Source organism: Mobula birostris, chromosome 3 (assembly GCF_030028105.1).
Source record: "Mobula birostris isolate sMobBir1 chromosome 3, sMobBir1.hap1, whole genome shotgun sequence".
NCBI classification, from domain to species: domain Eukaryota; kingdom Metazoa; phylum Chordata; class Chondrichthyes; order Myliobatiformes; family Myliobatidae; genus Mobula; species Mobula birostris.
The window spans coordinates 112,042,735-112,058,238 of NC_092372.1; the positions used below are offsets into that span (position 1 = coordinate 112,042,735).

Here is a 15,504-nt window from a genome sequence, read left to right on the forward strand (position 1 = left end):
CCATGAATATTTTTAGCTTCGCGAATTGTTATAGCCAAAGGCTCCAATGTGAGATTAAATAATAAAGGACTTAATGGACACCCTTGTCGAGTACCTCATGAAAGTGGAAAAAAAGGGAGACCTAAGATTATTAGTAATAACGGTAGCGATAGGGTTCTTCTAGATCATTTGAATCCACTTATTAAAATTACTACCAAAGCCAAATCTTCTAATATATTAAATAAATAAGTCCATTCAACTCTATGAAATGCCTTTTCTGCATCCAGAGAAAAAACACATTGGGGTGTTTTGGATGATGGTGAATATATAATATTCATCAATCTCTGAACATTAGAAAAAGAATAACGGCCTCTAATAAAGCCTGTTTGATCCACGGAGATAATTTTGGATAAAATGTTTTCCAAATGGTTAGTCATTATCTTGGAAAGAATTTTAGCATCCACATTTAATAGCGAAATAGGTCTATAAGATGAGCATTCAGTAGGATTTTTATCTTATTTAAGGATTAAAGAAGCAGAAGCTTCATAAAAAGAAGAGGGTAAATTACCTTTCTCAAAAGAAATATTTCCAAAAGGTATGGAGAAAGTAATTTTTCCATTTTTTTGTAAAATCCTACCAAATAACCATCGAGTCCAGGAGCTTTACCTGATTGCATTGACCATATAGCTTTCTGAATTTCATGCTCAACAATTGGAGCATCAAGGGTCTGTTGATCTTCAGCAGTAATTTGAGGAAATTTAATCTTATATAAAAAAGCTTTCATTTTAGAGGGATCTGCTGGAAACTGAGATTTATAAAGATTGGAATAAAAATCCTGAAAGATATTATTAATATCTTCATAATTAATTGCTTACTATATCTCCATTATCTCTACGAATCTTTAAAATTTGTCTTTTAGCTTTAGCAGGCCTTATCCGGGAAGCTAATAGCCTATTATTTTTATCCCCAAAAATATAAAACTGACTTTTTAATTTAAGCAAATATCCTTCAATAGGATAAGTTAATAATAAATTATATTGTTATTGTAGTTCCACTCTTCTTTTAAACAAATCAATGTTTGGAAAGATTGCGTTGATATTATCTAATTCTTTAATTTGTTTAGCAATTTTATCTAATTCTATTCTTGTCTGTTTCTTCAACTTAGCTAAATAAGAAATAATCTGACCACATAAATAAGCTTTTAAATTATCCCAAATTACTAACTTTGAGATGTTTCCTGTATTATTAAAGAGAAAAAACTCTTTTATCTGAGTTTCAATAAACTCAACAAAATCTGAACTCTGTAACAAATGTTTCTACAAGACCACCTTGGCGTTTTCCAGAACAACATCTTTCAAATCAAATATTATATTTAAAGGAGCATGATCAGAAATTACAATTGCATCATATTCACATTTCTGAACATTAAGTAAAAGTCGGCTATAAAATAGTCAATTTTCGAGTATTTATTATGAACATGTGAAAAAAAGGAATTTTCTCTATCAGTAGGATGCATATGGCTCCAGACTGTAATTGAACCATAATCAATTAAAAAGGAATTAATAAGTGATGCAGAACGATTAGGGAGTTGATGTCTAGATGATGATTTATCCAACAAGGGATTTAAGCAAGTATTAAAATCTCCACCCATATATGCATTTAAATCAGGTAATAGAGCAAAAATATCTTTAAAAAATGAAGTATTATGAATATTTGGTCCATATATATTAACCAAAACCATTTTCTTATTGTAAATTGTTCCTTTAACAATCAAAAATCTACCATTAATATCAGATATAATATCCTCCTGATTAAAGGGAATATTGGAATCAATAAAAATGGAAACACCCCTAATTTTACTTTGAGAGTTTGTGTGAATCTGAGAGTCCTTCCAAAATTTAAAACATTAGTTGTTATCACATAACCTGACATGTGTCTCCTGTGCAGAGATTATATCAGGTTGGAATCGATTAATAATTCTAAATGTTTTCTTATGCTTAATAGGATGATTCCAACCACAGGCATTCCAACTTAAAACATTTAACTGTTTAACTATCATCATGAAACTTTATATCTAAAGAAAACAATTAAACATATGTCAGGATAAGGACATTTTGACTGGCAGTGATAAAGAACAATGATAACAATTTGCGTATGCTCCGGAATTCCATAATGGGAATAAAAAATAGAAATAAAAAAAAAGAAAAAACCCACCCAACCTACAAAGCCCAGAAATAAGTCAATATTAATCGATGTAAGCCCCAAGAAATGCATAGAAGCAATTCTGAACTCCACCTGCCTAAGTAAAATGTACAAATAAAAAAAAAATAATCTGCCTTCCTCTCCTGGGTATACAACTCATTACAATTAAATTTTTAAAAAACAGTTAACAGAAACGGCCTTCAATTTAAAAAGTAACCTTCATAACATTATATAAGAAAAAAAACTTCCAAAACAAATTCTTGAAATATTTGCACAGAGAAAACATCGCCATCTTTAAATTTTTACATCTATCTATAAAACATAAAAAAAACAAATAGTAGTTAAAAGTTCTTAACAAAAACATACAAAGCAAAAAGAAACAAATAATTCATATATATAGCAAACAAAAAAAATTCTAAATGGTTTAAAATTTCTACAGTCTTCCAATAGATCCCATAAAATATCTTCTAAAGTTAAAACCGTCCAAACCAGTCTATTTCAAAGATAAAGGTACTTTTTAATACCAAGACTTTCTGTACTTCTTAATTCTTCCCATTTCATCATTCCTTACGATCGAATAATTGTAAGTCTTTTAAACTTCAGGATTCGGACTCATCCGGGAGAGAATTAATAAAACGCAGTGCATCGGCTGGATCCTCAAAGATATGAACCCGAGTCTTTAGCGAAAAGCCTTAATTTAGCTGGATAAAGAAGGAAGGGATACATCTGTTTTTGAAAGGCCATTGGCATTGCAGTCGCAAATCCAGAACATTGCTGAACAACTTCACATGGAAAATCTTGAAAGAAACGAATCTCAAAGCCTTGAAATTTAAACAGCCTTTGTTTTCTTGCCAGTTTAATAATACGGTCTTTGTCTCGAATACGGAGAAAACACACAATAATATGTCTGTTTTTACCTTGTCTCAGAGTTCCAACCTTATTGGCTATTTCGATGTTGGGTGATTGTGAAAATGCCTCAGGAAATAGAGATTGAAACATTTTAGCAAAATAGTCCAGTATGTCGGCAGATTCTGATTTCTCTTTCAATCCAACAATTTGAATATTATAACGACAAGAACGAGCTTCCAAATCAATAACTCGACATTGTGCTTTTTCCAAACGAGAAGAAATATCAGCCGCATTACAAGTTACTTCTTTAAGATCCAAGCTCAAAGAATCAATTTTTTCCTCCAAGGGAAGAAGACTTTCTTTTAGTTGAGTTAATTCAGTGATGATAGAGCTCATTTGAGCCTCTAATCTATTAACCCAGGCTGGCTCTTCAGAAGCTTCGTCAGTTTTTTTAGATTTACCATTACCTGTATTGGGATTTTTTTTAGTGCTCCTCAAGGTAGCCATAATTATAATTATCACTTTGAAAGATCCAACTGGATAAAGTTAAAATTTCAAAGTCTAGGTCGGGAAAGAGACATTAAAGGCAGACAGAAAGACAGTGTGTCTTCCATGTCCACAGGCGGAAGGCGGAGTCCTATAATATTGATAAACACTCTCTTTTCTTCTACTTTAGAGTAAGATCAGCTTGTAAAGCCTACGGCTTTCCCTGTGGGTCAGATTTAAAGGACCGCCCCATTTTACATTGGATACAGAGTGCTCCAGGACAGATAGTATCATATATCTATGATAAATTAAACTCCCAGAAATATATGCCCACATCAGGAATGAAAGCCTGGAATAGGGACATATCTGAATTTCAACAAGACTTAAACTGGGATGCGAATTGGGATAATACTGCTGGTGCTTCGAAAAACCCAAATCATCGGTATATACACTTGAAATTTTGCCTTTGAGCATATTTAACACCAAGAATTAGACATCAAATGGGACTGGTTCCTGACCCTTATTGCTCATTTTGCCCCTACGGAACCATTGGCTTTTATACTTGTTGTATGGGAATGTCCAGGGGTTTTTGGTTTGTGGGGGAAGGTTATCAGTACCCTTACAGAACTGACGGGGTTACAATTACCAATGGACCCCGCTGTACATCTTCTAAATGATGACTCCCACCTTTCCCTTATGGAAAAAGCACGCAAAGTCCGGCTAGCAGGCTTGACTGCAGCTAAGAAGATTGTAGTGCAGCATTGGAAACCTCCCCATGATATTTCAAATACTCACCGGCTTCGAAGCTTTTTGGACATTCCTTACCCGGAACTTCCATCAGCAAGAGTAAATGATGCACGACTAAACACAATCTTAATGTGGACAAATTTGATATCTAACTTAAAAGATCTTTTGTTAAAATAGGAATGCTTTGTCTGTGTATGCACTACTACTCGGTTGGTGGAGGGGGGATGGTGATGAAGGTTGGGGGATGGCTGGGTTAAACAGTCGAAATGTAATTGGCAATTGGTTGTATTGAATGTAATTTGTTGGTGTTGGAATAAAAAATTAGTAAAAAAAGACTTGGCCAATGACCCATCAATTCCGTCATCTGAAGTCATTGACATATAATGTGAAAAGAAACAGTCACAGCACTGACCCCTGCGGAACAGCAACCAAACAGAAAAGACCCCTTAATTTCTACCTTCTGTCTCCTGCCAATCAGCCAATCTTCAATCACAAGTAAGAGAAAATCTGCAAATATTGGAAATCCAAGCAACACATCATAGATGCTCCCTGGCCTGTTGAATTCCTCCAGCATTTTGTGTGTGTAGCCAATTTTCAATGCATGGTTGTCATCGACCAGTTGTGCCTGTTTCCATACGTGTTGGAAGGCATTATTTATAAGAGATTATTAGGGAATATTTCTCCTTAAGGAAACAATGCTGACTTTGGCCTAGTTTATCACGTGCCTTCAAGTATCCCAAAATCTTATACTTAATAATGGATACCGACAACTTTGCAGCCAACAAATAATTTGCTGTCTTTTACTTCCATCTCTTCTTAAGGAGTATAGTAACGTTTGCAATTTTCCAGTCATAGAAAGGTACAGCACAGAAACAGGCTCTTCTGCCCATCTAGTCCTTACCGAACTGTTCAAACTACCTACTCCCATCGACCTGGACCAGGACCATAGCCCTCTGTACCACTACATCCATGTTTCTAACCAAACTTAAATGTTGAAATCAATTTTGCATACATCACTTGCACTGGCAGCTCATTCCACACTCTCACAATTCTCCCTCACTACTATTCGGCCCCAAACATTCCTTCCAAGTGAGGCGAAACTTCACCTGTGAGTCTATTGGGGTCACCTACTGTATCTGATGCTCCCAGTGTGGCCTCCTGTATATCCGTGAGACCCAATACAGGTTGGGAAACTGCTTCACCGAGCACCAAGACTCCATCTTCCAGAAAAAGCGGGATCTTCCACTTCCCATTCCCATTCTGGCATGTCAGTCCACGGTCTCCTCTACTGTCGCGATGTGAGACCACACTCAGGTTGAAGGAGCAATACCTTATATTCTGTCTGAGTACCCTCCAACCTGGTGGCATGAACATTGATTTCTCAATCTTCTAGTAATGCTCCCACCCCCTTTCACCATTCCCCATTCCCATTTCTCTCTCTCACCTTATCTTATCTGCCTATCACCTCCCTCTGGTGCTCCTCCCACTTTTCTTTCTTCCATGGCTTCCTGTCCTATCAGAATCCTCCTTCTCCAGCCAGGTATCTCTTTCACCCATCAACTTCCCAGCTCCTTACTTCACCCCTACCTCCCCCACCCCACTGGTATGACTTATCACTTTGTGGTTCTTCCTCCCCTCCTCCCACTTTCTTACTCTGACTCCTCATCTTTTTTTTCCAGTCCTGATGAAGGGTCTCAGACTGAAACGTTGAAATGTTTACTCTTTTATATCGATGCTGCCTGCCCTGCTGAGTTCCTCCACCATTTTGTGTGCATTGCTTGCATGTACCCTATCTATATCCCTCAGAATTTTATATGCATCTATCAAATTTCCCCTCAACCTTCCACGATCCAAGGAATAAAATCATAACCTATTCAATATTTCCACATAACTCAGGTCCTCCAGTCCTGGCAACATCCTTGTAAATTTTCTCTGTACTCTTTTAACTTTATTTACATCCTTCTTGTAGGTAGGTGATCAAAACAGCACACGATGCTCCAAATTAGGCCTCACCAACATCTGATATAAATAACATAATATCCCATCTCCTGTACTCAGTGTTATGATTTATAAAGGCCAATGTGCCAAAGGTTTTCGTTTGTGACCCTATTTACCTCTGATGCCACTTTCAATGAATTATGGACCTGTATTTCCAGATCTCTTCGTTCTACCACGCTCCTCAGTTCATTGGGTAAGAACTACCCTATTTAGTGTGCAATGCTTCACACTTGTCTGCATTAAATTCCATCTGCCATTTTTCTAGATGGTCCAGATCCTTCTGCCAGCTTTGATAGTCTTCCTTGCTGTCCACTACACCTCCAATCTTGGTGTCATCTATAAATTTGCTGATCCAGTTAACCACATTATCATCCGGATCCTTGATATAGATGACAAGTAACCACGGACCCAGCATCGATCCCTGAGGTACTCCACTAGTCACAGGCCTCCAGTCAGAGAGGCAATCATCTACTACCATTCTTTTGTTTATCCCACAAGGCCAATATCTAATCCAATTTACTACTTCATGTTGAATGCTAAGGGAATGAACTTTCTTGACCAACCTCCCATGTGGGACTTTGTTAAATGCCTTGCTAAAGTCCATGAGACAACATCCACTATCTTACCTTTGTCAGCTTTCCTGGGGACTTCCTTGACAAGCTCTACAAGATCGGTTAGACATGACTTATCATGCACAAAGCCATGCTGACTATCGCTAATCAATCCATGTCAATCCAGATACTAATTTTTTGTCCTTTAGAATACCTTCCAATCACTTTCCCACTCATGTCAGGCTCAGTGGCCTGTAATTTCCAGGTTTACTTTAAGAGCCTTTCTTAAATAGTGGAACAACATTGGCTATCCTCCAATCCTCCAGTACTTCATTTGTCGCTAAGGATGATCTAAATATGTATCTCTGCACTTCCCTCTCACAGGGTCCAAAGGAACACCTTGTCAGGCCTTGGGGATTTATTCACCCTAATTTGCCTCAAGATGGCAAACACTTCCTCCTCTGTATTCTGTACAGAGACCTTGAAGTCGATTTTGCTTTGGTCACTTCTATAGACTCTGTGTCCATTTCCTGAGTAAATACAGATGCAAAGAATACATTTAAGATCTCCCCCATCTGTTTTGGCTCCACACATGGATTACCATTCTGGTCTTCCAGTGGTCCAATTTTGTCACTAGCAATCCTTTGTATTCTCCTTCACCTTGTCTGCTAGAGCAACTTCATGCCTTTTAGTCTTCCTAATTGCTTTCTTAAGTGTTCTCTTGCATTTATTGTACTCCATAAACACCTCATTTTTTCCTACTTGCACCTCCTTTTTTCGCTTAACCAGGGCCTCAATATCTCTTGAAAACCAGGGTTCCCTACACTTGTTATTTTGACCTTTTATCATTCTGAAACATTGATTCTCTTTCTGTCTCCACAGATACTTCCTAACTTTCTGAGTATTTCAAGCATTTTCTGTTTATATTTAAGGACAAAAAGTATTTGGAATGAATGCCCCAAAACCTCTAAAGTTAGGGAAAAAGCAGATAAATTAATCAAGAAGATACAGTATTGGGGAATTGCGCTGTAATGGCATTGAATGCAATGTCATGCCAAAACTGCATAACAAGTTTGAGGAATTATGGTTATAAGAGTGACTGTCTGGGGCACAGAACAAAGGTAACTGTGGGAAGGTTTTTGAAGTGCACAGAAATAATTAGAGGCTTGGAAAGAGTGAACAGAAATTATCCCTGTCCTTTTACAGATTTAAATGGTTCAGTCAGAAATACATTTGATGTTATATTTTCTATCATCTGCAATTTTTGTTTTTGTCATAAACATTTACAAATGAAAATGTTTACTTGTGCTTGACAGGAAAAAGTCCAAACAGGGATGAAGTTGATGGGAATCAAGAGTCAAAATCTGGAAACAAATGGAAAATCAAAAAGTAGAAGGTGATTCAAAAATATCATACTCATAGCTCTGCAGGACCTTTATTCTTTATGGCCACTCTATGACACTATTTGCTAATTCACATGAGCTTCATTTCCATGTTCTCTCAAAACTGTTGTTTTATTCATGTCAGGAAAGCTGTTGAATCATATTTTTACATCCCTATTCAAAATGAAAATGGTCACTGGGAGTAAATTGGATTAGACTGGAAAATGCATGCTTGAAAAATCTGGCCTCAGTGGAATGCAGCCTAGTTTACTGAGGGCAGTAAAGGAGGAAATTTCTGAGAAGCCAGTCCCAATCTTCTATGCATTCAGGGCCCAGAAACTATAAATTTTCTCTCATTAGATGTACTGACTGGAGAAGCTGAAATTGTTCTCCTTGGAAGGTGATGAAAGGATCTAATCAAATATATCAGACGAAGATCAAAATAGGAAGAACTGGATGGAATCTGACATTTCCAGAAGAGAAAACAGAGAAAACGGTGTAAATGTGAGATAAAATTTTGAGCTGAATATTGTCTGAAATTTCAGAGCTTCAGCCTTAAATTCTTACATCTAGTATCGGCCTTGGTAAAAATTATACATTTGTTCTGAAGCTTATGCTGAATTTAGTTAAGGTTCTGTATCGGGATTTCAGGGTTGCTGCCTGATCTCAGGATTGCTGCCTGTGCTATGTGCTAGTGAAGCCAAAACTAGGAAGATTATGCAGTTTAATAGGTGGCTAAGGAGCTGGTCTAGGAACCTTTAGAACTGGTTTGGCCCGTTTGATTAGTGGTTTGTATGCTGGAATTAGCATAACAGATAAGTGATCTGAGAGCCCATTATTGGGCCGGGAAACTGCTTTGTATGCACCTGGTATGTTAGTATAAACCAGTCTAGTATATTTTCACCTTTTGTAGCAAAATAACATACTGGTGGAATTTAGGCAGGACTGTTTTTAGGTTTGCATGTTTAAAATCACCAGCGACAGTGAAGATACCATCAGGTTGCTTGGTTTGAATGGCACTGATGGTGCTGTAGAGCTCATGCAATGCAATTAGCAGAGGTGAGTGGGGGGGGGTACATACAGCTACTAACACAATTGTTGTGAACTCACTCAGTGTATAAAATGGTATGTACGTCACAAAAATGAAGAATTGGCTCTTTGTGTCATGGTCCGGATCGGGGTCCCTTTAAATTTACTTTGTTTATGTTACGATCCAGACCGTTGACTCCCTGTTTCCCTTTGGTTCTCTGTTTTCCCGTGTCCCTCGGCCTTGGTGATTAGAGACAATTTACTCTCGGCTGAACCGGTAGTTTATAGTCTCCGGCTTTCAGCTGTTCAGCGCGAGAGCGTTTGCAAAGTCACCAAGGTACGGCGTGCCAATGTCATCTGGCTGGAGCAAGCCTAGTCTCCGCCCTAAGCGAGTGCCGGTAATTCGCCTTTCCTCACCGGAGCAACCCTGTCAAGTTACCTCGCCAAAGCGAGCCTGCAAAGTTTCCTCACTGAGGTGGGTCCGTCAGTTAACCCGCTGGAGGGAATCAAGAACTGCTGTCTACTGTTCCTGGGCCGAGTCGAGAGCTCGCCACTATCCAGAGGCTCCAAGTCAAGTCCTGGCTCTGGGGGCATCCAAGTTCTGAATCAAGTCCTGTCCCTGGCGGCATCCAAGTTCCGAGTCAAGTCCTGGTCTTGGTGGCATCCAAGTTCCGAGTCAAGTCCTGGCCCTGGTGGCATCCAAGTACTGAGTCAAGTCCTGGCCCTGGCAGTCTGTGATTCCTGTCCTACCCCCCTGTCTGAATCTCTTCTCTACCCCTCTCGCCTCTAGCCCTCATCTGCAGCCCTCGCCTGCACCTCGGTCTGGTTCTATCACCGGAGCTAGATAGGTACTGTCTGGTGTTCTTTCGTGTTGTCCTCACCTCCGTGGGGTAAGTCAGGCCGTCTTGCCATTGCTCCGCGGGGGGTCATGAGTCCTAGCCCTATGTCCTGTACCCAAGGAGGGGTCCCGACTCTGTGTTCTGTGTATGTATCCATGGTCCCATGTACCTGCTCTCCCGAGACCGAGGCTCTGTTTTTCCATGTTCCTTCTCTCCCTAGCCCATGTCATGTCCATGCCTGGTTCTGGGGTCTGAGCCCGAGGCAAGACCCAGGTACTGGGTCCTTGCCCAGTCCCTGGCTCCGAGTCCATACCGTAGCCTCTTCATTTCACCTCTAGTTCTGGGATCCGATTCCAAGTCCTAGCCCAGACGCTTGTCCCAGCCTAGTCGTAGTCCTGAGTCCTTGTCCAGTTCGCTATTCCTGCTTCTGCTTTGCTCTCCTGAATCAAACAATAAACTCAATTTAATTAACCTCACAAGATGTGTCTTGCATTTGGGTCCACCCTTGCCCCCCCCCATTGTGACACTTTGGTTTTGCTGACATTGTGTGAGAGGCTGTTGTGGCACCATTCAACCAGATTTCCAGTCTCACCAATTTGTCAATTTGTCACCATCTTTGACTCTGCCAACAACACTGGTGTCATCAGCAAAGTTAAATTTGGCATTGGAGCTGTACTTAGCCTCATGGTCATAAATCAAAGTGAGTAGAGCAAAGGGTTAAGCACACAACTTTTTCATGGTGACTGGGGTCTACGAGTGAAGAAATCAAGGACTCAGCTGCACAAGGAGGTGTTGACGCCTAGTTTTTCTTGGAGCTCATTGGTTAGTTTTGCCATTAGTTCATCAACTTTGTTCTTGATTACCTTAACATTAGATAGTAGTATGCTAGTAGTAGTTATTAGTATTCTTTGTAGTACTAGATTCTAAAATAGGTAAATAGGTGGTATTGTAGACAGTGTAGAAGGTTACAAAGAATTACAAGGGGTTCTTGATCAGTTCCATACGTGGGCTGAGGATCAACAAATAAGGTTTCAATGCAGAGAAATATGAGATATTGTATTTTGGGAGAGGAAACCAGGATAGGACTTCGACAGTGAATGATGGGACCCTGATTTACGAACGTGGTCAGCCAAATTAGTTATGCCCAAGACTATCATATTCTTAAATCATGATCATGGTATTCATGTAAGTAATTTTAAGATGATATATGGGGGGTATGACCATTGTGTACTCATGTCCCTTACAAGTTACATTGCCATCACAAGAGTGTTCAATGAAAAGGGAACATAATTGTTCTGCATTTGCAGGAATGCCTAGCATTGGTGAATACTTTGAGGTATGTGGTATATATTAAAATACCCAACAATTTGAATCATTAACAGCATCTGTAAGTATACATTATGTGTAATTTCAATTGACACACAATGAGAAGGGGAAGTGGGGAAACATAACAACAAACATCAAAATAAAATCTGCAATGTCCAGTAATTATATTCGTGCTTGAAGTCTTCATACAGCACTTGTCTTAATCTGGTGTCACTTTAGCTCGTGTGTAGTGGCTGGTGTGTATCCATTTCCTTTCTACCTTGACTACTTAGATGGTAATTAATAGTACTTGCTAAGGATAGTTGCTCCGAACTCCAAGTGGTTGGTTATGCGATTTCTTGACCAGGACCCACTTGTCAGGAATCAAGGTGTGTCTTACTTCCAATGGATCACTCCAAGCAGCAGACACCTGTTTGGAGACAGTGAACAGCCTGGGCTAGTTTCACATCATAATCAACTAAACTACCTGCCATAGGTCTGAGATCGAGAGCTCCCGTTAGTGATCTAGGTTGTCCTGTTACCACTTCAAATGGACTCGGTTTTGTTCTCTTGTTTGAGGTTGTTCTAATGCTCCATAAAACCCCAGGTAGAGTTGTAGGCCACAGTACTCCTTCCTTGTGATATATATTTAGCCTTTGTTTGATGATGCCTTTCATTCTTTCAACCTGTCTTGGTGACTCTGGATGATGTGGGCAATGAAAAGACCATTCAATGTTCATCAGTCAACAATTTTTGACAAACATTTCCAGTGAACTGTGTTCCTTGGTCAGAGTCAATGGTGGCACAGCAATCCCCACTCAGCAATATAGCCTTTAATCTGAGTTTTGGCTGTGTGTGGAAGTAGCTTTTCTTGCTGGGGTGGCTCTCACCCATCTTGAAACTTTGTCTGCTATTTCAAGGACATCTGAATATCCTGAGCAAAGTAACGTAGTCCGTTTGTAGATGTAAAAAAATGGACCATGGGGCAGGTGTACATAGTTGAGGTACAGTGCCTATAAAATGTATACACCCTCCTTGAAAATTTTCACGTTTTATTATTTTACCATGTCCAAGATGGCGCTGCATATGGCAGCCCAGTTGTGAGCTCTGTACCAATTTTACAGTGTACTGCTAATTTCTGCAATTTCCTTTGCATTTCTTGTTCAAGAAGCTGATAGTCACATCAGATATGGTCGACTGACTTTTCTGAACATTGGGAAGATGGCATTTACCCACAAGATGCCTTTTCTACACTAGGAACCCCTGCTTACACAATCCATGGGAGGCTCATTTATTACACCTTCGTTACCTTGGAAGCAGCACCAGAATTGAGGGAGAAAGGCCAGCGTCCTGGTGAGGTTGAGACAGTGAGCTAATCAGCCGCCGCTCCCTAGCCTACGCCTGGCTAAATTTCAGTCCCTGGACAATAAACTCTGCGAACTGAGAGGCAGAATCTTTTATCAGCAGGAAACAAAGGAATGTAACGTTTTGTGCTTCGTAGAGACCTGGCTGACAGAGGAGATACTGGATCATGCTCTGGGTTCTCCTTTCTCTTGGCGAACAGGTCAAAAAACCTCTCTGGGAAGAGTAAAGGAGGTGGGGTATGCTTCATGGTCAATAATGCTTGGTGTGACCCCCAGAATATGCATGCCCTCAAATCCTTTTTTTCCTGGATTTGGAGTCTGCTGTGTAGACCTTTCTGGCTGCCTAGGGAGTTCATGGCTGTTATTATCACAGCGATATATATTCCACTGCAGGCTAATACTGACCTGGCTCTCAATTAACTGTACAAGAGCCTCAGCATCCTGGAGACTGTACAGCCGAAGGCTGCCTTCATCATCACTGGAGCCTTCAATCCAATGTCACAGGCTAATGTCTCTCAGGCCACTGTTTCTCTCCCTTCTGCAACGCTTACAAAGTGCTCCTCCATCACCCACCTGAGAAGTCTGATCACACCTCCATCCTGCTTCTGCCCATGTACAGGCAAAAACTGAAACAAGTGATGGCCATAGTTAAAACCATTCACTGTTAGTTCAACCAATTAGTCTCCATGCTACAGGACTGCTTTGATCATGTCAACTGGAATGTTTTTCGTGATGAGGCTGTCTTCGAGTTCACGGAGGTGATCACAAGCTTCATCCAAAAGAGCATTGAGGACTTTGTCCCCTAAAAATCGGTCAGGGTCTATCCAAATCAGAAACCCTGGATCAACAATTCCGTGCGCGTTGCACTCACTGCACGAGACAGAGCCTTCGCCGACAGTAACCAACAGTAACTTAAGAAATGCAGCTACAATCTATGCAAAGACAACAAGGCAGTGAAATGACAATCTAGACACAACTCTCCACCAACACCCGCAGCTTATGGCAATGTCTGCACACCATCACAGACTTCAAACTAAGCACAGTGGTGCTGCCAACATCGCTGCCTGTCTCCCAGATGAGCAAAATCTTTTTTTGGTCAGCTCGATGTTGCCAAAACTGAGCCCGCAAGGAGAGCCAACGATGCGACCTGTGCCTTGGTCATCTCTGTAGCTGAAGTACACAGGTGTTTCCAACAAATGGACAGTCACAAGGCTGCAGCACCGGTCAGCATTCCAGGATGGGTACTCAGGATGTGTGCGACACAACTGGCAGATGTGTTTATAGACATTTTTATATTTCTCCCTCTCCCAGTGTAGAGTGCCTTCCTGTTTCAAAACATCTACTATTGTCCCTGTACCTAAAAAGACCAAGGTAACATGTTTGAACGACTGGTGTCCTGTCCCACCCACCTCAATAAGCAAATGCTTTGAGACGCTGGTCAAGGATTACATCTGCAACATGCTATCACCCACACTGGCCCCCTATAATTCACCTTCTGGCTCAACTGGTTGACAGAAGATGCAATAGCCACAGCTCTACACACTGCCCTTACACATCTGGAGAAGAAGGCTGCTTATGTGAGAATGTTGTTCTTGGACTACAGTTCAGCATTCAACACCATAATTCCCTCCAGGATTGACAAGAAGCTGAGAGACCTTGGCCTTCACCCTGCCTTGTATAGCTGGATCCTGGACTTCTTGTCAGATCACCGGAAGGTGGTAAGAGTGGGCTCCCTCACCTCTGCCCCTCTGACCCTCAACACAGGAGCGCCCCAAGGCTGTGCCCTAAGCCCCTTCCTTTACTCTCTGTATTTCCATGCCTGTGTCGCCACCCACAGCTCCAATCTGCTAATTAAATTTGCTGACAATACTACATTTTTTGGCCTTATCTCAAGTAATAAAGAGGCAGCCTAAACAGAGGAAATCATCTCTCTGACACATAGGTGTCGACCTCTCCCTCAATGTCACAAAAGCAAAGGAGCTTGTTGTGCACTACAGCAGGAATGGAGACAGGCTAACCTGTATTGACATCAAAGGATCTGGGATTGTGAGGGTGAACAGCTTCAAGTTCCTCGGCATCCACTTCACCAAGGACCTCAGTTGGTGTGTACATATCGGCTCTGTAGTGAAAAAGGCACAACAGCACCTCTTTCACCTCAGACAGCTGAAGAAGTTCGGCATGAGTCCCCAAATCCTTAAGGACTTTCTACAAGGGCACAATCCTGACTGGCTGCATGACTGCCTGGTATGGGAACTGTACTTCCCTCGATTGCAGGACTCTGCAGAGAGTGGTGCAGGCAGTGATGTGAACTTCCCACTATTCAAGACAGTTACAGTGACAGTTGCTCAAAAAGGTCCCGAAGGATCATTGGGGACCTGAGTCACCCCAACCACAAACTGTTCCAGCTGCTACCATCTAGGAAATGGTACTGCAGCATTAAAGCTAGGACCAACAGGCTCTGGGACAGCTTCTTCAACCAGGCCATCAAACTGATTAACTCATGCTGATACAACTGTATTTCTAAGCTATATTGACTGTCCTGTTGTATATCTTATTGTATTCTTACAAATACTATTCTATTTGCTATACTATTTATGACAAATTACTAATTTACACATTGCACATTCAGAAGGAGACATAATGTAAATCTTAAAACACATTCGACTTCATACATTAAAACAAAATTGAAGAAGGAAGGAGGGATAATAATATCTGTGGAAGACTGGACAATAATTTGGAGGTATTAATGGAAGTGTACCAGTTCACAGAAATG

The 15,504-nt window shown here is 40.6% G+C and overlaps 1 protein-coding gene across 15 annotated transcripts in view; it reads left to right on the top strand.

Annotated features, from left to right (window-relative positions):
- LOC140195221 (uncharacterized) overlaps positions 1-15,504 on the top strand; it is a 276,914-nt gene that overhangs the window by 138,136 nt on the left and 123,274 nt on the right. For all 15 annotated transcript variants that reach the window (XM_072253210.1, XM_072253212.1, XM_072253206.1 and 12 more), the window contains one exon: positions 8,129-8,208. In XM_072253210.1, coding sequence (XP_072109311.1) covers positions 8,129-8,208 — 80 coding nt within the window. The remainder of the gene's footprint in view (positions 1-8,128; positions 8,209-15,504) is intronic.